The 22,121-nt window shown below is 48.6% G+C and overlaps 2 protein-coding genes across 2 annotated transcripts; both read right to left on the bottom strand.

Annotated features, from left to right (window-relative positions):
• Positions 1-2: 2 nt before the first annotated feature.
• SLC37A4 (solute carrier family 37 member 4) lies at positions 3-7,908 on the bottom strand. The gene is made up of 8 exons (XM_057379032.1): positions 7,727-7,908; positions 7,405-7,637; positions 5,850-6,093; positions 4,443-4,601; positions 4,010-4,095; positions 3,330-3,443; positions 1,733-1,871; positions 3-1,443 (listed from the first exon to the last, which is right to left on the bottom strand). The coding sequence occupies exons 1-8, from the start codon at positions 7,872-7,874 to the stop codon at positions 1,277-1,279; spliced, it is 1,290 nt and encodes a 429-aa protein (XP_057235015.1). The 5' UTR covers positions 7,875-7,908; the 3' UTR covers positions 3-1,276.
• Positions 7,909-8,124: 216 nt separating this feature from the next.
• On the bottom strand, positions 8,125-21,769 carry HYOU1 (hypoxia up-regulated 1). The gene is made up of 24 exons (XM_057379004.1): positions 21,520-21,769; positions 20,950-21,043; positions 20,067-20,145; positions 19,673-19,827; positions 19,509-19,585; positions 18,438-18,619; positions 17,787-17,902; positions 16,859-17,042; positions 16,333-16,467; positions 15,344-15,426; positions 15,113-15,245; positions 14,615-14,802; positions 14,244-14,382; positions 14,081-14,141; positions 13,692-13,774; positions 13,354-13,542; positions 13,001-13,197; positions 12,742-12,829; positions 12,106-12,228; positions 11,624-11,757; positions 11,234-11,318; positions 10,524-10,776; positions 9,627-9,710; positions 8,125-9,127 (listed from the first exon to the last, which is right to left on the bottom strand). Exons 1-24 carry the CDS (start codon positions 21,581-21,583, stop codon positions 9,069-9,071), a joined length of 2,985 nt encoding a protein of 994 aa, XP_057234987.1. The 5' UTR covers positions 21,584-21,769; the 3' UTR covers positions 8,125-9,068.
• Positions 21,770-22,121: the final 352 nt, after the last annotated feature.

Raw genomic sequence — 22,121 nt, forward strand, 5'->3', positions numbered from 1 at the left:
CCTCGTGACACTGTTCCATTTTTATTTCGCATATAGAAGATCATGTAATTAAGTACAAAATATAATTCACTTCCATTGTTTTAATTAAGGCTAGCTAACTACTCTTGCAACCAAGGTATTCAGCAAAGTACCTGCATACAGGTTCTTCGCAAGTCGAACTTGCCTCTTTCAGGATCCTAAAGCAGTAAATTCTTTTGGGGAAAAACAAGAATATTCAACATCCTGGTTAAAAACCTGAGTGTACTTATTGCAAGGTGCTGGGCCTGACTSCTAAGGCGGACTCAGAGGCAGCCCAAGCCCCTGCCTGCAGGCCATAAGATGCAACTCTTGACCAAAACCACCGTAGTCTTCACACCGTGTACTGAATGCTAAAAATGAGGGTTGTAATAGAACCCAGGCACAGAAATGGTGGTGGTGGCTGCTGTTGCAGTTCCTGCTGCTGGGATACTTTTCCTGGCTCATTCACAGAGCACTGGCTGTGAGCTGCCTTGGCAGCAGCTGCCTCCCTTGGAAATCATTAACACTGCACACAGATGTCGCCCCAAGCAGGATCAGCTCATTAGAAGGAGCTCCTCCAAACACCATGAATTCCCTGGAAACATGCCTATTTCTAAATGCTGTGGGGAGTCCTGCCACAGCAACAGCCCCCTGTTTCCAGTTGTCCACAGCAACACACTCCTTCACCCCTAGCAGCTAACCCCAGATTCAGCTAAAGCCTTGCTGCTGTCAAAGCAGGCTGGACTGCAATCRTCACATTCCCTGCTCTGCTGCTGTCCTGTGGCTGAGCACACGCAGAGCTCATGCTGAAGTGACCTGGGACAACTGTGCTTAGGCAGCTGGATGGGACGGATGCAGGCAGAAAGGGCTCGGTTCAGTGCCCCTGAGCAGTGAAGCTGAAATGATTAATGTCTCAGTTAATGGCTGAGACAAACAGTAATGACAAAACTAAAGGTAAGTGCACCTGAAGCCAGCCATTTCAGACCACCTGTAGTGGGGAAGCTCAGGCTGTGGAGCCTGCTTTCTTGACTAACAGTGCTGTGATGAAGAGGTACAGTAAAATCACTGCAAATGTAAACTAGGTGAATTATCACATCTTGARGGAAAAAGCGATCAGTAGCAGGAACCTTGTGCCTTCTGGCACCTCACATTGGATGAGAAGTTGAGACATTTTTATCTAGGTTGCAGCAATAGGTAAACTCACTCCTAGGCCAGTTAAACAAAAACGAGCATCATTCATGTCAGCGTGGGAACATCCTTTCTATCAAGCAGCTTATCCTCAGTCAGCCTTCCTGGAAATCCGGCCCATCTTGGTGCGGATGTTTCGTAAGAAGAAGAAAGCCACTGTGCTGCTGATACAGGTGACTTCAGCTACCCAGAATGCTGTGGCCCAGCTGTAGTGCTTGGCAATCGTACTGAAAGGCAGTCCAGCCAGGAAACCCCCAACTGTAATGAAAAACAAACAGAAAGCTAACAACACTTGTGCGTTCCCATATTATCTATCAATACCTGCTTCTGCACATATATAAACATTCCTCAGACCTGGTGTGAATTTAAAGCACAACACAAAATCTGTCAGGCACAGCAGGAAGCATCCTTGAGGCTTCCAGTTCCATTATCTCTCCCCTTAGGTGACTTCTCATGATCAATAACTTGGCACTCAGGGGCTAGACCATGCTTTATCAAGAACATGCATGGGTTTTGTTTGTTTTTTGGGGAAATGGGTATTACTTACCATTGGCCATGAGGGCCACTATGGCATGGGAGGTACCGCACAGGTTGGCAGGGGCACTTTCGTTGGCTATGACCCCAAACAGGGCAATTGGCCCATATGAGGAAAACCCAAACACAGCTCCCAGAGTCAGAATCCACAGCTGTCAAAGTAAGTCAAAATCAGAAACAGAATCTGTGAATCTCACCGTCAGTTAGCAACTGTTGACAATTCTCAGATTCTATACACAGTACCAGAGAGTTTTGACATTTCAGGTTGACACCAGCTCCCCAGCCTGCAGCCAGGAGAGCTTAAGCCTGTAAAGACCCCACATCCATAAAGCACAGCTGCATCTCCACCACTAGGTCTTGCTAGCCAGTGCAAGCTCTCCTCCCTCCCAGAGTTCTACCTCMTACACCATGTAACACATCCTGTGCTGATTTGCAAGAAGGAAACAGAACATCAAAGAGAGAAGGGCAATGAGCCCGTGAAATGACAGGAAAGAACTGTGAATCAGGTCACTTTCATAAACAATCCTTGAGATACCAACTGAAAGCTCTTCTCAGTTTAGATACATGGAACTGATTAGAGCATCTTTATTTTTGAGACACCTCTCTCTGATGACCTCTATGTTACCAAACTGAGAAACAACAAAAAAAAAACCAACCAAAAAAAAACCCCAAAAAACCCCACAAAACAAAACAAACAAACAAAAAAAAACCAAAAAAAAAACCCCAACAGTTTGAACTTCAGTGTTAGCTTATGCTCTAAGAAACCTATCTGGCCCAAAATTATCAGTCTCTTGTTTGCACAGCAAAGGATAAATAATACATCCACATTACAGCATGCTTTTAGAACTGTAAACACCAATTCAATAAGCCCAGGAGGAAGTAAGTGCCATTGCATTTTCCAGATGTGAAACAGAAACAAGTTAGGAAAGCCCTTGACAGAAACTAAACAAGAATGCATCTGCCAGAGCAGAATCATTCTTCCTGATCTCACCCACAAGACCCCTTAAGGTGGCTACATTTTACCTGATAAATGGAAGTCCTCAGAACCTTTCATATAAAACTTAGAAGTTACAGAGTTAGACTTTTTAAAGTCAGTTAGTGTACTCAAATTATTATAACAAAATGTTTCTCTAACAAAACTTACAGTAATCTCTTCTCAGTGCCCTGGTTCTAAGTTCTGAGGTGCTAACCAACCTCTCAGGATAGGAGTAAGGCAGACCAGGGAAAGAAGAAACAGGCAGAGGGAGAAAAAATGCAAGCAGAAACCTCATGTTCTTTTAGGCCTGTAAGATCAGCTAGAGGTTGCAAGGCTACAGTCCAGAAGTGGTTTTCCTGAAGAAGAAGAAAATGAAAGGAGAAAAGAAGTTTTATTTATTAAGCCATCATGAAGGCAGATGCAAGTCATATCTGATGCAAGGCTGGTAAGGCAGGCTGCCCACAATGACAGGACAACAGAAGCACCCCAAGCCAGACTAAGCCAGTGTTTCTCCACAGTGCAAACAAACCCACCCTTGGGAATGGTGAAGAAAACAGTCGTGCCCCCTGTCATCAAACCTCCCTATTCCAGGTCTATGGACGCAACTGATAGCCAGCTGCTGCATGTGAATTACCTTGGGAGAGTCACCTGTGACTGTGACCCGAAAGAGAAACATGGACACACACATCCCAGCCATCATGGAAAGCAGCAGCGCATGCCGAGGATTCCCATAGCTTGACAGACCCACCTGCGAGACAAGGACAGAAACTGGAGTGACTTCCTTTCATACTTCTAGTGACTAATGCCATCCACAGCTCAGTCAGAAACATGGATGGCACATCAACAGCACATCTGTTGGCACGCCTTGTTAGTGTGGTTTAAGGGCTGCCGCAGTTCCACTGTGCTAAACAAAAGCTCTTRGTGATCAACGACACTTCTGTTATCAACCATATCCACCCTGATTTTGGCTCCGGATCCCACTACTGGATTTCAATATGGATTTTTTTCCAGCCAGAAGAAAACTATCAGCAAACAGTTCTCCCTCAACATGAAAATCGGGATATCAGAGTAAAACAAACAAATTAAACAGATGAAAACATCTCAGATCTGACACACATATTGCAATCCCTAACATCAGCACACCTACTCCCCAGCACCTTCTGGAGTGTGCTCATGCACATGGCAGAACTGAGCATGGGCTGGTTTCTCTGTTGTACTCACAGGCACAGCACCCTGCCTGAGCACGTCACTGAAGCAGCAGCAGATTGACGCTGCGTTCCCTGCCCAGCACGCCCAAGGATGTACATGACTTACTTTTGCTACTGCTCTATCAGAAAGGTATCCAGCAGCAATGCTTCCCACCAGGCCCCCAATCTCCAAGGCACTCATGTAGGAACTGCCTAGAATAAAGATGAAGCAAAGAACAGCACATCAGATTTGGTCAAAACAGAAAAGGTGCTGTGGGCTCCAGACTAGTCCCACTGCTGTAAGCTCACAGAGCACTTGAGCACCTCATGCCTGTTCAGGAATCCCTGTCTGCTAGTCCCAGGAGAATCCTGGCACTGGAGTGCTTGGTGCATGTAGTAACTCCATTACAGAGTTATTTCAAAACCTATGTGTATCCAAGCAGACAACTAGGAGGTGGGCAAAGAAGTCCCTCAGTTGGAAGGGCCTCTATTGAGGCAAACTCTGGGCAATGCCTCCTAGACTACAGCCCAGAGCTTACTAATGTGGCTTTGCATCTTACCCACAAGCATGGACTGTCCCCTCTCCTGGATCAGGAAGAGCTGTCCCCAGTCAGTACAGCATGTTTTCACTCCAAAAACGACCAGGTAGCCTGTTGAGAGCACCCAAAGGTACGGCGAAAGCAGCAGCTCTGTCAAGGTGCTGTTGTCACTGGAGGAACCTGCAGGAAGGTCAGGAGGGACATTACCACGACCCAAATCATACCAACCAGCAGCCCAGTAGACACATCTGCAGGCAGGATCCAAGCATGAGAATATCTTGACACAGGGAGRTATTCACAGCTGCTGAATGGTAGGGAATGGCTCTACCTCTACCTTGTTCTGGTGATTTCAGAATCTCTTCTGTCATTTTATCCCACATTCATTCAACATTTGGAATAAATAATCAAAGCACTACTCCTAGTAATGTTCTACATTGCAGTTGCCAACAGATCCTTCACAAAAGTTGTTAGAGAAATGACCTCCAGATTCTTTGGTAGAGTTTTTAAGCTGTGCCTGTGAAAGCCACTGCACAGACCCAAACAAACAATACTGACTTTCAGATGCTTCCTTGACTTTTGCATCAGTCTTCCAGGAGCACAAACTTGCTCTCCCCAGAGAATGCCCTGGGGAAAAAATATTCTTATGCAAAGAGGTCAAGTTTGGCAGCACAGGCAACATGGGACAGCAYGGAATACAGGCTGAGTTTCCACTGGCCTTTAAAATCCTACCAAAAACTTGTGTTGCAATTCTCATCAACATGTTCCGCTTTCAGAGAAGCACCACATTCAGTGGTCTGAACAAACATTTACTAACTAGCTGTCCTAGGTTAGGACAGAAACCCTGAGCAGAGTCCATCGTGAGCCAGGGGTAAAGAGAGCCCAAGGTGGGGTGAGGGGAGAACTGCCTGTCTGCTGCCAAAGCAGAGGAGCAGAAGGTCCAGCTTAAGGAAGTATTTGCTGCTGTTGTCGTTTTTCTTTCTCCACCACTCCACCAAGACTACATTCACAATCTGAGCACCCCAAAAAAATAGGGGTGCTGGTAGCAGGAAGACATGACATATATAGGGAGAGCCAGCAGTGACCATCTCAGCAACACCCAGGTGGCTGCTGGCAGGCTAAGGTGAAAGGCCAACAGAGGGCTAACAGCAGGTTTTACCCTGCTCTGTCAGAGTCGCAGGAATMCCTACACCAGCCCCTTCCCACAAGATCACAGTGGGCCTTGATTTATACCATTTCTAACTCCAATTACCAGAATACAGCTGCCAAAATCAACCCCCTACCATGCGCCTGCCAAGCTGTGATTTCAGAAATTGTGCAAGATGGGGGTGTCAGTATGCTGAGAGCAACACACCTGCAACCAGAATACAGACAGAAGGCATTACACCTTCTCCTTGTGGCTCCCTGATTATATCAAAGTTACATGCTCACCTTTCTTCCCTTTCTTGGCTCCTTGTTCAATGTTGGGCAGCCCAACATCCGACGGCTCATTTTTAATCAAGACAAGGCAAACAAAAGAGACAACCATGCAGGTGAAGCCAGAGAAGGACAAAGTCTTGCGCCAATCGTAGTTCATAGACACAAGAGCAGCGACAATGGGGCCTAAGCCTCCAGCCAAGTTCATGCTTGTAGACAGGATTGCCCACCAAGTCCCGAACTGGGAAGGCTCAAACCACTGTGCAACAAGAAAAACAGTATGAGGTGTAAGAGAGTGACAGCACACTGAAAAACCCTCCCTTGAGGCCCATGATGTGGGGTTGGGGCAACTCAGACACACAACTCCAAAAGTAGGTAGAGGGAATACCCACACTTTGCTACTTCAGTCAGGCAGAGAACTCCAAATGTTACTCAAGTGTCAGCCATAAAAGCTTGACAGGTGCTCACACCGTGAGCCAGCCTAAAGTTATTTCCATTTACAGACCATGAAACTGAGACGTGGGGCAGGAGAGACAAGTTTAAGTGCACATGGTTCTGCGTACTCACTTGCTAGGAACAGTGTCCTCCTGGAGAGGTCTGCTGGCTCAGGAACTTGGATGGATACGCAGAGAGTCACAGGGTAACTTTAGGACTCGCTGGTGCATTAAGTATCAGACATGTTGGGCTCTACATTGCAACGAGCATTCTGAGCCAGAACCACTTGGGTAGTTCTTGYTAGAGGAAAATGTCTGAGAGCTACATTCATGAACATCTTCAGAGAACACCATGGSTGATATTTCTATTATTTTGGCCCCTCTTTTCTGTGCATTCAACCATCCTAGACAGCCCTCTCCTCGTCAGTTAGGGAAGGCTAGGCTAGGTGCCTCGTAGAAGGGAAATGAAGTTGTTTATCTCTTCCCCACCCCACAAATACATGCAGTACATTCATTCCTGGATTTTACGTCTTCCATTAGGTTCAGCACAAAGCTAACCAACCTCCTTTCCTTCTGGCCTAGGGAGAAAACTGTATGTTCCTTTTAGATTGTCATGAACAGAAGTACACACAGCTTAGAGACTCATCTCACACTGTTCCCCAGTCTTACCCAGTTTTCTACCTGAACTGCCTATGATTTGGAACTCCCGAGTTGCCCAAGCATGCAGATGGAACTGACTGCTGCCCCCTGACCCAAAGCAAAACCTGACTTGAAGCAGCAGAGACAAGCAGTCCTGTGTGTCCACACCCAAAATACTTAATTCCAACTAAGTCCATCTCTACAGGGCAGAACTTTGTTACCGGGACATGTTACTCATTGAACTGAGCCAGACTCAAGGCACCTAAGGACAAGGGCTACGGACTGAATCTCTGCTAGAAAAAGCATATCCCTGTGCACAGAAACTGGTTCCACAGACAGCAGAATGCAGATAGTGCTCTAGACCTCCACTGGCTGCAAGGGAGTGGGAAAAGGTGCAGGTCCCTCTGGTTTGTGAGCAAGCATGGTCTGCACAGCCCTGCTACCAGGACAGGTCAAGAGAGCAGTGGCAAGTTCCCCGCACCTTTCGCAGCCCTCACCTTGCGCAGGATCTTCCCGCAGGGCGGCCAGCCCAGCCCCTGGGCCAGGCCGTTGAGGAACCAGAGCCCGGCGAAGGCCATGACGGTGGAGCTCCAAGAGAAGACCACGTTGACCAAGCCCACCATGAGGAGGCCGGAGGAGAAGAGCCAGCGGGCGCTCATCTGGTCCGAAAGGATGCCGCTGATGAACTTGCTGATGGCGTAGGCTGCGGACTGGCTGCTGGTGATGAGACCTGCGGCGGGCAGAGCCCGGGGGTGCCTCAGCCCGCGGCACAGCCACCTCCGGGCCGGCGGGGCGGCGGGGCCCGGCACCGACACTCACCCAGGTCGTCCTTCCCCAGCGGCACCTCGGCCATGACGGCGGGCATGACGAACGAGAAGGTTTTGCGGTTGAAGTAATAGAGCGTGTACCCCACGAACATGGCCGCGAAGATCAGGGCCCGGTAGCGCCCGTAGCCGCCGGCCGCCATCCCGCAGGGCTCCGAACCGCTCAGAACCGAACCGAACCGCAGCGCTCAGAACCGAACCGCAGCGCTCAGAACCGAACCGCAGCGCTCAGAACCGAAGCGCAGCGCTCAAGAACCGCCCCGAAGCGCAGCGCCGGCACCGAGAGCGAGCGGAGCCCCGGCCGGAGCCGCCCCCGCCCCGCCCCGCGGAAGTCCCGCCCCGGCCCGGCCCGGCCCCGCCCGCAGCTCCTGCACCGCTTTGCAGAGCCTGTCATCAAGTGTAATTTTTATTTTTGGTTGAAGAGGCCAGAATGGAGAACAATGTCAGATGCACATTCGCAGCCGTCGGATCCCACTCGTGTGTGTGGCAGCAGCAGGGACGGTCCGAGAAGGCARGAGGTCACGCCCAGGGACAGGGAAGGTGACACGATGAAGTCGGTCCGAGTGCACAGAACACCGAGCAAGGAGGGCAGTTGCCATTGGACTTTCCAGGTTTGTTTGTTTGATCCGTATCGCTGTCCTTGTGACTACAGGATGTGCCAACACGACCCATTTTTCCCCCTCCTCTGCATTCAATGTTGCCTTTTCTGAACTTTTTTAACAATAAACAGAATCTTTTTGTCAAGTCTTACTTCATGGTTTTTGGACTCTGCTACAGAGCACGGACAGATAATTTTAGCAAACAGCCTATGCAAAACAGACACAGCCATATCTCAAAGTACAGATCATCTGCTCCCCAATTCTGTTCCACCTTCCCACGAGTCCAAATATTAATACACCTCCCACCAGCTGAAATCACACATTTGCTCCAAGTCAGGGCCTCATACGCAAAGATAACAGCACTTCAGGTCAATATACTTCTGCAATCATCTTCACAAGAGGTGGGGCACAGAATTTATGTTCCAAGTTACTTTCTAAACCTTAAGATGTTTCTTTACTGCTTTCTCCCCACAGGAAAGTCACTGACTTCTGTTCTGAAACAGAGACAATTCTTGGTGGGCACTCTGCCACACATAATAAAAGAAAAACAAAAACCAGTTCACTAAGTTAGTAGAGACAAAATCCGCAGGAAGAACAAAAAAAAATTTACATCTCTATCCCATTGTGTTGTCATACCCTTGTTGTGTTCCATTTACATCGTGACTAATCAGGTCCATAAGAAAAACAAGAAATTAACTATGAAATAAATAGATGCTGACACATGTGGATTTCAGGGTGTTACAGTTCATCGTTTTTCCTGCTTTCTCCTCCAGCTTCTGCCTTCCCTTTTTTGGACCCTGTGTAATGAAGCAAACTCAGTTTCACACTGCGGTGGTTTTCAGAGCGTGCAAAGCAGCACCGTGAGTCCCTGACATCTGCAGATTTGCTACAAAACTTGCAGTCCATGGTACAGGGATTCTGCACGTTGATACTCAGCTCCCTGGAGCTGAAGACATGAATTCCCTGCATTTGTTAACAGTGCTGCCCTGGCACTGGGAGCAGCACAGCAGCTCTAAAGCAGAGGCAGTCTCACAGCCAAGGGACTTGGCTGCAAACTGCAGGGAGCCGGCAGGGCACAAAGCAGGAGTGGTGTGCAAGAATTCCACTCTGAACAACAAAAACCATAGGAACAGCAAGGAACCAAAATGTGTCTGTTTGCAGAATTAACAATGGATCAGCAGTCAGGGGTTCTACCATCATACTATTCTTTTHAGCTAAAAATAAGCAAAGGAGCCCCCAAGACACCTTGCACTTGCTGCTCCCAAGTTCCAGATAGTTAGCAAAACATTTACCCACCAGAGTCTGATCCAGGCTTATCATCTATTGCAGCTTTCTCAGCTGTAACAGGCTCCTTGGCTGGATCAATATCCTCCGGTTTGTCTATGTTTAAAGCAGAAAAAGAGTCAAGGAAGAACACACAGGTGCAAAAAGACTAGGCGAGTCCAGGTGAGGTTCAATCAGCTAGCTGTGGTGCCTCAGCAGGGCTGTAATAGCTCACTCTCACAGCAGATCACTCTACAACACTCAGAGAAGCACTACAAAACTGCTCCGTATTCCCCTGAGTGGCAGGCTTTATGTCCCCAGAAGCCCTAGGGACTGACTGGTTGCACAGGCATGTGACCTTTGGAGCTGTCACTAGGAGCAGGATTCCTTCCTCAGACCAGAGCCACCGGCATACATGCTGACATACAGAACTCCAGATTCAAAAGGACCAGGCCACTTGGGACCTGAGCATCTCAGAAAGTTTAAAAAACCATAAATCCTAGTATCCCAAGAGATTTTTTTTTTCCTGGGGTCCATCTAGGCAACAAACCTTTCTAATCAACAATTCATTCTACTCCTTGATCTAGGACAGGACCTTGAGTATTTGCCTCTGCACACTGGAGTGTAGTCAATGGCTTATCTTTCCTAGAAGTCAACCAGCCAGCAAGACTGGTACTGACCATCCTGGGAAATTTATAAATAATTTCTGTTTCTTCGCAAAAAAAAACAAAGAAATGGTGGGGGGAAAGGACACTGCAATACATAGATTTTTCCAGCTGTCTTTGAAAATTAAGAGCAAAATCATTTAATGCCACAGTTTACAATTGTCCTCCCTTCTTTAGCTCCCTTTCAATCAAGAGAAACGCCACATGTTACATGTGGTAATTATAWAATAGGGAGTTATATACATGCTTCCCACCTGCTCCTTACCTTCTTGTTTCCCCTCCGTGGGAGGGATAGTATTCTCAGTCTCAGGGGCTGCTGTAGTATTCTTGCCTGAATCAGTTTTTGTGGCGTTCTTCTCCCTTTTGGGTTTGGGTTTTGCAAACTTGGCTTTATTCAGAAGATACTGCACTTCCCTGTCCAGGGCTGCTATCTTGAACTCTATATCTTTAGACAGCAGCACAGGCTTTTCAGTAGGAGTGAGCTTGTTCTGTTCGGCCAAGGTCTCATTTTTCCAAATCTGTGGAATGCGAGGGAAGAGGTGCTTTTGGAATGCTTCTGGGTTCTGAAGTGCTGAGTATCACAGTATCTCAAAGTCACAGCCCCAGGCTATTCTGCATTACTCAGGACTGCTCTGCTCCTTCCTGCATTTCCACTAACCTCTCAGTTACCCACACATAGGATAAAGAGAAGCAAGACCCCATGCCTGCCACAAACTCCAGCACCTGCCTTTAAAACCTGAGTGCAGTYAGATCACTGGGCTTCATTCCCACCCCGGAGACAATTCCACATGCAACACAGACCTGCTGGGGTCAGGTTGGGCATTAGGAAACACTGAAACACCCTAAAGGTTTGCTGGTGGCACAAAACCAAAACATGCACATTCTACTCCATGACCCTGAGTTAAAGTATAGGGCAGGGAACATAACCCAAACTGCCATCCCACCCTCCCCCAGCATCACTCCATTCTTTAGTACCGTTGTTTCATTGATGGCTTTTTCCAGTGTACTCAGTTCCACTTCTGTGAATATCTGGTCAGACTCTGGAATCATTCGGGCTCCCCTTGTAGATAAGAAACCTTTTGTTAAGCCAAGCAGACTGCACCTTGGCAATTCTGCAGTTACAGCTCCAGCAATACAAAAACATCACAACCACTACGCTGGACCCTTCCTGTCCCACATTTTGGACTGAGCTCATGTGCACCTGTTCACAGATCCTGCAGAACAGGACACCAGGGAGCAGGGTTCTGCTCACCTTTTCTCAGAAAGTGCCACCAACTTTCAGACCACATTCACTCTGGTCTCATTCTGCTGGCAGTTCCTTCATGACCAGTTGCATGATATTCCTTCTCAAAAGCTTCCTCTTACCTGAGAAAGATGGTGGAGTGATTGAGCAGACTTTCCAGGGCAGCCAGGCGCTCTGGCCACTTTCTCCTTTCCTCAACACGGAAGAAAAGGTTCCTACAAAGCTTTTTCAGCTCTGAAAGCTTGTCTTTCAGCTCCTGAAAATGGCAGAGAGGAGAAAGGAGACAGTTAGTTGGATCACTGTCTAACATGAACAACTTCAGAAGTTATAACTGCAATTGTTGTCAACTCTATCAAATACACCCTTTCAGTGCAGTAAAAAGAGACACCTGACTAAGCTTTCAGTGGAATCAACAGGTTCCTGCTGAAGTTCTCATAGAAAGATCCATGGCTAGGACAAGTTCTTATTTTGTTCTGTGCATAATGCACTGGGGAAGCAAGAAGCTCTCAAGAACCCGAATACAAAGGCTCTGTCAGCCTCTGTGGTCATTTCCGTGTCAATGAGAGCTGACTGGTATCCTGACTACACACAGCACAGAACACACCTTTGTTGCAGCTGCATAGCCCTCATCCTCCATCCAACTGGAAGCTTCACTAAGCTTTTTGGAAATTTCTTCTCTCTGCTCCTCTGTTGAGACAAACTGATACTCCTCTTGGTAAAGCTTGTCCTAAAAACACAGAGCAAGCACTCTGGTCAAACACCACTGAGTCTGGAAGCATAAAACAAGCAGAGCACTCACTTGTAGCTGGGCTGGAGTGCTGCCTGCACTCTCCCAAACCTGAGCTCAGCTCCTAGCATTGCCAGGAACACAATGGTAATAAACCAGGTACAGACACAACCACATCCCATGACAGTAATGCTGTCATTATTTCACACACACTTAACACCAGTTGTTTCTTCTGCACATTAGTTTTTCTGAGAAGCTGTAGCTTCTTTACAATCTGGAGTCAACTGTTCAATCTGTTAGACATGCTGAAGGGAAGGTTCATTTTGTATTGAGGAAACATGGGCTTGGGAAGCCTAATAGCATCAGAAAAAGTGACTGAAAGACAAAGCCTAGACTCTTCAAATCAGCTTCCCACAGCTCAAACAACTCCCTTGCACTCAGATCAGCCAAAAGCTGTTCAAAACACTTCTACTGCTCTCCTGGAATTCTCATTTCTTTATATCCCTCTCTTACCTGGGTCTCAAAGATGAATGATTCCAAGCTGTTGGCTGATTTTTCTCTTTCCTGTTTCTCTAGATCTCTGATCGTCAAGTCTTGGAGTCTAACATGCAAAGAGAACAGAAATCAAAGGAAACAAGTGCATCTGGTTGAGCAGCACAACACACACACCAGCTTTTACGGTCAGCAGTGCTCTATGTGAGCCACCATCATTCCAAAGCAACTCAGTTCCTTTATCCAGAGTACAAACTTAGCAGTATCATTTCAAACCTACTTTTTCATTGAGCTCTTCAGTTCATCTTCCACCAGATCAGGCACATCGTTTAAATCCAGCTCCATTGTGATCTCATGGACGAGCTTCTGCTTCTTAGGTGCTTTGATCTTCTCTTCCTCTGTTTTGCTAGCTGTGCTGTCACCGGAACTTTTGGATGGTTCTTCCTCTTTTGCAGTTTCTCTATTTTCTTTGGGATGCTGCAACACAAAGTATGTTCTCAAGCAAGGGAACAGATTTTCAGATACTACAACTTTTTTCAAAGGCAGGACACTTCAGAGAAGGGAGAATTCTGACAAGGAAATGCCATTTCTTAGGTACTAAAACCAGTCCCATTCCTTCAATATGATGCTCACCTGAGGCTCTGATTTCTCGCCTTCTTGCTTTCTCTGGGACTCTGCTTTCGGAGACTCAGTTTCTGCTTGACCTGAAGACTGCTGTTTCTCTTGCCCCTGCCCTCCATCAGCATCTTCAGTACTGCTTTTCTGGTCTTGTTTCTCCCCCTGCTCTTCTTTACCTGTTTCTGCTATGCTCTCTTCCTCTTCCTGTTCATCACAAGCAAGTAAAGGGGAAAGGAAAACAGTGTTCTAAATGTAGAAATTCCATGCAATGTTTCATAGAACAGATACTTCTACGTAATTGTCAGAGCAAGACAAAAGGGCTCCCTTCCAGTAGCAGTCACCCTGGGGCTCACCTGAACTGAGTCTGTCAGGTTCACTCCGGTCTCTGGTGTAGGGCCACCACCTCCAAACAAGCTTGAGATGGTGTTTCCAAGTTCTGTTGATGGGAGACAAAAAATTTGGAATGTTACGTATCCAGAGGAAGAAAGTAATCTTCAGCTCTTGGTCCTTCCCCTCACAACTGCAGTGATCACCAAGGGGCTCCCTTGGCGGTGCAGAGCTTCACACACTCCAGATTCATCCTTCTCCAACCTCCCTCCGTGTCCTTGTGTGCACAGACAACCAACATACAGTCAGACTGTAATTTCCACACCCCAAATCCAAAGAAACACAATGCTTGTAGTTATGTCAGCCACTACAGGTAACAAAACAGTCAGTGTGAATATCAAAGTTCAGCACTTACTTGTCAGTGTTGACTCCTCCTCCAGCTTGTCTTCCACCAAGGTCTCAAACACAGATTCCACCTTGGAAATAGAAGCTCAGGATTAGTTTTAAGCAGGGACCAGAAAGAGGGACAGAACTGAAAAATGTATCAGCTGACAACCATCCCAAAGGGTGGTGCTTACCCGGTCAAGACTCAGTACACCACTCTCATCCATGTTGAAGTGTGCTTTGATGCCTTTGGATTCATAGTCCGAGTGCTTCTTGAAACTGTCCCCAACTCCCTTTAGCCTCACAGTAGTAAGATTGAGAGAACCAAAAACTCTGATGACACAGAGACAAAAGCAGAGAGAGAACTCAGGATAGCAGTGCTGCAGAGCAGCRAATCACTGCCCAGGCTCATGCTGGCAGCGATGGGCAACTGCATGAAGGGCTCAGCGTGTTAAAGGACATGCAGCTCGGAGAACAGATGTGCCAGACACACTGGCAATGCATTTCCAGCCACCTAAGTTGCATTGCCACAGAGCTGCTGGCTTGGGTGCCGGGCTCAACTCACCGCAGGTCRTCCTGATTCAGGAATGTCAGATCTCCATAGTTGACGTAGAACTCAAAGTCATCTGTGTAACGGTTGAAAGTGATTACTTTACGCTGGGGATAGGGTGCCATGCGCTGGAACAAAATCCTCTTGTTATGCTTTAAACTCCTGGACTTATCATCCTCCTCAACTTCACGAGTAAACTCCACCTGCATCAGAAACAGAAAACAAGACACGGCAATGGCAAATTGTGGTATCCTGCATCAGCAGCRTTTGGCTGTTCTACCTCGTGCAAAAGATGGGGGGCAAGCAAATATTCCTCAACTAATGTTTCCATACATCTGCCTCCTTGGATACTGCATTTCTAAATACAGTAGACTTTCTTCTGCTTTCTTTATTAGATTGACAGAAAGATCTTTAGAGCTTCCCTGCTCAGAGGAAGACACCAGGTTCCAACCTGGACTATTTATCCCAGCACAGTCCCACACTTTACACAAGAGAAGGAAAGCCAAAGGTTACCTGGATAGGAAAAACAGCAGCATCCCGAACAATGAAGGGCTTCACCTTAAATGCTTTGCTCAGAGCAGCTGCCTGGTAGACTGCACCCATTGCAGCAGCTTCATCAGCATTGATATTCTTGCCCAGTTCTTCCCTAGGAAGGGAAGAGGAATAGACGTGAAATTTTCATCCTCCCCATAAACAGCAGCTTGTCAATAGGAGACAGACTAGAAGGGGGCCTCACATACTCACTTGCCCACAGCTTTCAGCAAAACCTCCTGCACTTTGGGGACCCGTGTGGCACCGCCAACTAGAATCACCTGGTCAATTCCGTCCTAGAGATTGGAAACAGTCACCTTGTCTTAAGAAAGCAATTTTTGAAAACTAAGTCCAGGGCTTCCTTATGCTCCTTCCCCAGTCACCACGTGTTGGCATGGTGCTCTGACAACACCCACACTACGCCCTGCTGTGCTGGTGCAGGCCAGCACCCAATCTCAGATCTCAGACAGACATAAGCCGTGCTAACAATGAGGCACCTGGAGTCAGGTCTGTCAAACAGTGACAATGTGACCGTGGATTCTGGCCACCTGAAACATGGGGCTCAATTCAAATTAGACACAACTATAATTCAGTGCCAGAGAAGACAGTGACCCCAAGAGCCGGTTGGACCAGAACAGACAGAAATCCAGACTCTAAGAAGTAAATTGGAGTCTTGTATTGAATATCAGAGGCCAAAGTGCTCAAGAGAGTTGTGGCACCCTGGAGAGTGAGCATTTAACCCTCCACTGACTCCCTCCAAAGGACTGCCTCAGATTTGGTACAACTGCAGTCTGCAATAGGGCTCCCTTTAGGGAGTGTACAAAGGAGAAGCCCAAATACCAGTAATTCCATTTCCAGACTCATTCAGTTAAAACTTCAGGAGTGAGACCAGAACCAGTATCCAAGACAAAAAGAAGAAAGATCATTATTTCAAACCTACGGCACAAAAGTAAAGTGTTTTAAGAGAAAGAAGCCCCTCCTCCAAGTCCTTAATTTCTGGTGATAGTACAGGGGAAGTCTGACACGTTCCTGCTTGACACTGCAGCAGGCAAACTCTCTGTAGCACCAACATTGCTGTCACAGTAGCAGGCATCTACTTCCCAATGGTCCTGATAACACAACCACTGATGCCTCAATCGTGATGTGACAGCAGCTCCACATATGGAAGCTTCAGGCTTGGTAATGCATTTTCTTAAACACACCATGTTCATCTCTGCGCTACTCAGAGCCTGCTGCACGGGTCCTGGGACGCGCTTGAACAAGTCAGAGCACAAATCTTCAAATTCCTGTCTTGAGACCTTGGCTTTGAAGTCTATATCATCCAGTAGGCCCTCAATCTGTCCAGAAAAAAAAAAAACAAAAACAAAACAACCAAACCAGAATGAAATTAATTGCGGAGCTTTCTCCAAGCAAAATCTTTGCCCAGTGTGCAAATTTCTGGCTTCTGTAATGCACCACAGATCTGACCACACTCCTCTGAACCCTACCATTGCTAAGGTGAAGAGAGGATGGAACATGAGTGTAACGGAAAGCTTCTCTCAATGAAAGTTTATTTAACATACTTGACACGAGTAACTCTTCTTCAATCCACTCAATCATGGGTGCTACCATCGGGCACAAGCTGAGAGGGAGCAGACCTGCGCTGCAGAGGGACAACGTTCCCTTACACCAGTCCTCCACCCCACACTTAGCCCCAAAAAAGGAGGAACCCCAAACAAAAGGTCAGACCTGCGCCATGTGGTCGGCATTTGCACTCAGCACGGTTTTCAGGCGGTTGGCCTCCTTCAGCAGCTTGGCCATAGCCCGAGGATTCTTCCGGACATCTTTTGTAGGGTGCTGCTCATTAAAGAGTTTTGCCAAGTAGTCCCGGAGACGAAGTTCCATCTCTAATCCTCCAAGAGTACGGTCAAATCTGAGCAAAAGAATGAACAGAATAACTGAAACCAAACTGAAATAAAAACCAATTTCCTACATTATTTCACAAATATGCAGAGGAGCAAGTGGTCAAAAGTAGCTGCAGCATTATCAGCTGTGACAACTGTGAAAGAACAATGGTTGTCCCCAAAATAACATTATAATGAAAGAAAGCAAAGATTCACCACCACAACAGCCGTTCAACAATTTCATTACATTTGAGGTAAATGCCTTATTGCCAAGCACGTCAAATAGCTGAAAAGCCAAAGGACAACTGTTTCAGGTCCCAGGTATTTTTTTATAAACAGCAATATAAATGCTTTGGAGTTGAAATTGCTGTTCTGGCTATGCAGACCATTCTTGTCTTTATTTGGCAACGCATTAAACACACTGCATTTTCATTCCTCTATAGAAGTATATACCTCTTTCACAAACTGGCATACTCTGTAAGATTAAATGAAATGGAATAGGCTTACATAGCTTGAGGCAAAAAGCAAGCCTAAAGCAAACTAACTACACTGGTCCTGGAGCCCCTGGAAGTTCTCAGTTACCTTCTGTACAAGACAGCAACACCAAAGTTATTCCCAACTGGAGCCTTCTTGCTCCAAACGTTTCCCACTCAGCCATCCAAATTACTGTACTGCAGCCTCACTGCAAAATTCTACATGATTAAGAGATTGTGAAACAAATGGTTTCTTTCCTGAGATCTGTGGGGTTTGTGCAACTTATGTGGAATTCTTACCCAATGCCYTGGATCTGCAACTGAGGTTGGGTTCCCGAGTCCTTAGTTTTCACTGTCTGATACGTTACAATAGTACAAACAGTGCTTCCTGCTCCCATGTCGTAAAACATGATATTCTGAAACGAAAAGCTAGGATGGTGAAGCAGAAACACCTGGATATCCCCCATGAATAAGGAAAGAACCTTTTCAGCATGATACAGGCCACAACTATCCATTCCCTGGACTCCCTTTATAGCCTAAGGGCAGGACTCATACTTTGACCAAACATAGATGTTCAGGGTCACATTTAACAGAACAAGACAAGAAAAGTCCTCATCTACTTCATAGTTCAAAACCAAAAGTTTTGCTCTTTCTTCAGCCTCAGGAAAATCAAGTATTTCTGAGTCAGTGTTCTAATACTTCAGGTAATTGCTACTGTTATTTCGCCTAGCTGATGGGCAAGGAACAAATACAGGTTTACAAAATGGGAACTCCCAGCACCTGCCCTCGCTCTGGAAGCTTTCAGGCTTCACCACAAAGACACACAGGGTTTAATCTCTTTGTCTTGTTGATGAACACATGAAAACAGAGGAGCCTGGCTGACAGGCAGTGCTTTCTCCCCTGCATGAAGGCAACTTGGCAGAACTCTCCACATCTCCCAAATGCACCTACCTGTGCCGTGGCATTGATGTCCTTCCTCCTAAAAACCCCATAGTTCAGTGCTACAGCCGTGTTGTCGTTGATGAGCTGCAGCACCTTGAGGTCAGCCATGCGGGCGGCGTGCAGAACTGCTCTCCTCTCGGCTTGGTTGAAGTAAGCAGGAACTGTGATCACTGCATCTTTGATGGGCTGCTCTGAAACAGTTGCAGGGAACTCTGTATCAGTGTAGCCACATGCAAAGACTCGTTGAGATGGAGTGACAGCAGCAAACCCAGGGGACCCAAGGTGAAGACTCTACAGAATGCAATCCTGCAGCAGCAGCCAGGATCCCTGGGATGAATCTCTGTACCCGGCTGAAACCAAGCAGACCTGGCATATTCGCACAAAGCCACAAGTCTACTGACCTCTCTTTCACGTGTCAAGATACTATCAAATGCTCTGGGTAGCCTTCAATTTCAACAAATACAACCTGCATGAAGCCTCATGCTGTCACTGGATCATAATCACCCTCCAGTAAAGTCTTTGGACTGGCTGTAGTGTCACCAAGCATATGACAAAGCCTCCCAGTAATTTATCCAGTTTTCATTACTACGGTATTTCATTAGCAACACAGCATGAAATATGCATGACAGCCTCCTCTCTTACCAAGTTTCACCACAAAGAGTCATTTTTGCTCCTTTAGTTCAGCTCCAGCAGCAAATCTCCATCCAGAACAGCTACAGCAAAGCCTTCACAGATCCATTTCCACCCTCCCCTGCAGCCACCTCCCATGTGCCTCCACTCTGATCACACACATGAGAAAACACTTCGCTTTTCTCCAGAGACTGCCTGTAAGACTCCATTGCAAGGCTAGGTGGTAAATGGGGTGTCTTACCCTAAGAGTAGGATTAGGATCCCAAACTTACATCATATTAGAAATAAATGATAACTGGATAGCTGCTAAGTCTTGCTTACAGCCTACAGCAGGAGACAACCCATGTCCTGTTACTAAAAATGCTGGGTTTCTGAACGCTTTCAGTTTCTACTTGAATCCTATAATGTACAAACTCATACACAGACAAGGAAAAGCTAAATTCTTCCAACCTGCAAATTCCTCAGCCAGACCACGTGAATAGTTCAGGACCATGCCCAGCATCTCCTCAGGAGAATACTGTGTTGTCCTACAATGGGAAAGAAATGATGGCATCAACAGCAGAAACATGGCAGCCCAAGTTCATCCCACCAAGAACCTAAAAACAGCCACTTACGGGGACAACTTGAAGATGACAGTCTGTCTTGTCTCATCCTTCACCAGCTCATGCTCTGGGAATCGGGACTGGTACAGTGCCACGTGGGGATTATTGATCCGCTTACCCAGCAGATCCTGGAAGTATCGGAATGCCACCTTGGGTGTCCTTATGGACTGCAGGAAAAAAAAACTCTCACCATCCGCTTGCATTCCTTCAGCTATGCTGTTCCCAAACCAACCCCTCCCAGGCTATATGGGGAAYGACTCTTGCTATGGGAGTAGGAGCACACAGCCACTACACAGAGCCAATGACACATCAAGGAGATGAGAAGCACAGGACAACAATAAATCTCACTGGCTCAGACATTTACCCCAAAGTGAGATACCTGTATTCTGCAAACAGGAATTCTTACCATCCCCAGCGCGCTGTCGCCAAAGAGACGCTCGTTCTCCTTCAAGGAAACAGCCACAGGTGTTTTCCTTCGTGACTCCCTGAGGAAAAGGAAGGTGGAATAAACCAGTTGAAACCAGTGAGGAAGGATGTTGTTCCCATTCCAGAAGGATTAAGGGAAAGTGCTCGGATACCCGCTGTGGAGAGGGGGGCCAGCCTCTGCTCAGCTGCTTAGCTGGCCATCCCCTTCAGTACTTTGTAAGACTTTTTTTTTGCTTTCCTGCAAGAGAAAGCAAGACAGTTCCCTCATTCTATCTATGACTCCCAAATTTCAGGGAGGTAGCTGAGAAATCTCATTATCTCCAGACCTTCAGAAACTAAGGACATTCCTGATTGTATGTCCTCTCCCACCTGCAGATTCTTAACTCAGTGTGCAGAAGATGGGCTGCAGCAGCAGCTTGAATGCAAGAAGAGATCTACATGCTTCGCAAGTGTGGGCTCTGAGCAGCTGCAGCAAAACAAACCTGGCTCTGGGCTCCCTTTGTGAGGAACTGAGGGCGGGGGACAGGTGAGAAAGTGACTGATCCCCTTTTGGGTTTGCACCACAACCTGTTCTTACCSACATGGGCTTCCAACACTCGGTGGAAAGGTGCCCAAAGCTCACGCTAACCCCTCAAAGGTGAGTTAACAAACTGCCCTGGACGATGCCCCGCAGCTGCCCACCCGGGGCAAGAGTGACTCACGACCCTGGGTGGGAGAACAGGAGCCTTTCCCTGGCAACAGAGGAATACGGATGGCCTAGGGAGCTCCAGCCACCGTCGTTTCATGTCTGCTCCCACTCCAAGCGCATTGGGACAGAGCGGATCCCCCTGACCAGCGCACCTCCCGCGGCAACAGACACTCACTTGTTCAGGACGATCTCCATGGGCACCCCAGGCTTCACGATGGCGATTTTCATCGACTCGCTGCCCACGTCCACAGACATCACCGCCACCGGCTCTGGAAACAAAGCCTCGGTGAGAACGTGAGAACCGGCTGCCGGTGTGGGCGGCCAACACAAGCACGGGCCCGGAGACGGCACTGGGGCGGCACTGAAACACCGGCCGCTCCTCCCCGCCGGCCCCGCACCGCGGCTGTGGCGGCCCAGACCGGCCGGGAGAGCCCGGGCAGCCGCTGCGTCCCGGCACGGCCCCGCACCGCGGCTGTGGCGGCCCAGACCGGCCGGGAGAGCCCGGGCAGCCGCTGCGTCCCGGCACGGCCCCGCACCGCGGCTGTGGCGGCCCAGACCGGCCGGGAGAGCCCGGGCAGCCGCTGCGTCCCGGCACGGCCCCGCACCGCGGCTGTGGCGGCCCAGGCCGGCCGGGAGAGCCCGGGCAGCCGCTCCTCCCGGCACGGCCCCGCACCGTGGCTGTGGCGGCCCAGGCCGGCCGGGAGAGCCCGGGCAGCCGCTCCTCCCGGCACGGCCCCGCACGTACCTGAGGCGGGCAGGAGGCGGAAGAGAAGCAGCCAGGGCAGCAGCCAGCCGGGCAACAGCGCCATGCTCGGCACCGCTCGGCTGGACTCGGCTCGGCTCGGCTCGGCTGGACTCGGCTCGGCTCGGCTGGACTCGATTGGGTTCGGCTGGGCTCGGTTTGGTTCGGCTCGGCTCGGCGGGACCCGACTCCGCTCGGACCGGCCCGCGGAGCTCCTCCGCCGCGGCGGCCCCGCCGTCTGGCTCCGCCCCYCTCACGCGGCACGCGCCCATTGGTGCGGCCGTCAGGGCCAGCTCCGCGCGCCAATCCCGCGGCGCGCGCGCGTCCATTGGGCCACGTCGGGGGAAGTCGGAAGCGGTCACGAGCGAGAGCCCGCGATCCGATTGGCCGAGAGCGCGGGGGGCGGGGCCAGGGGGTCGGCCCGAGCGGCGYGCGTGCTGGCATCACGCGTGCGCTTGCGCGTTGGGAGCGTGGCAGCGGACCCACGTGCGAGCCGCGCGCACTGCGTACGCCCCCTGGCGGCCCAGAGGCGCCTCGCGGGCAAGCCTTCACCAAAACACACCCTTAAAAACGCCTTAAAAACACACCCCTTAAAAACACACCCC

The sequence above is a fragment of the Malurus melanocephalus genome, unplaced genomic scaffold (genome assembly GCF_030028575.1).
Source record: "Malurus melanocephalus ecotype Western Australia unplaced genomic scaffold, MMel_1.1 scaffold_382, whole genome shotgun sequence".
NCBI lineage: Eukaryota > Metazoa > Chordata > Aves > Passeriformes > Maluridae > Malurus > Malurus melanocephalus.

Coding starts and splice junctions, on each gene's coding strand:
- SLC37A4 (XM_057379032.1), bottom strand. CDS start 7,874: ATGGCGGCCGGCGGCTACGGGCGCTACCGGGCCCTGATCTTCGCGGCC. Junction 4,602..5,849: donor AGCCAAGAAAGGGAAGAAAG/GTGAGCATGTAA, acceptor ACCTTCCTGCAG/GTTCCTCCAGTGACAACAGC. Junction 1,444..1,732: donor AGTGGCCCTCATGGCCAATG/GTAAGTAATACC, acceptor TTTTCATTACAG/TTGGGGGTTTCCTGGCTGGA.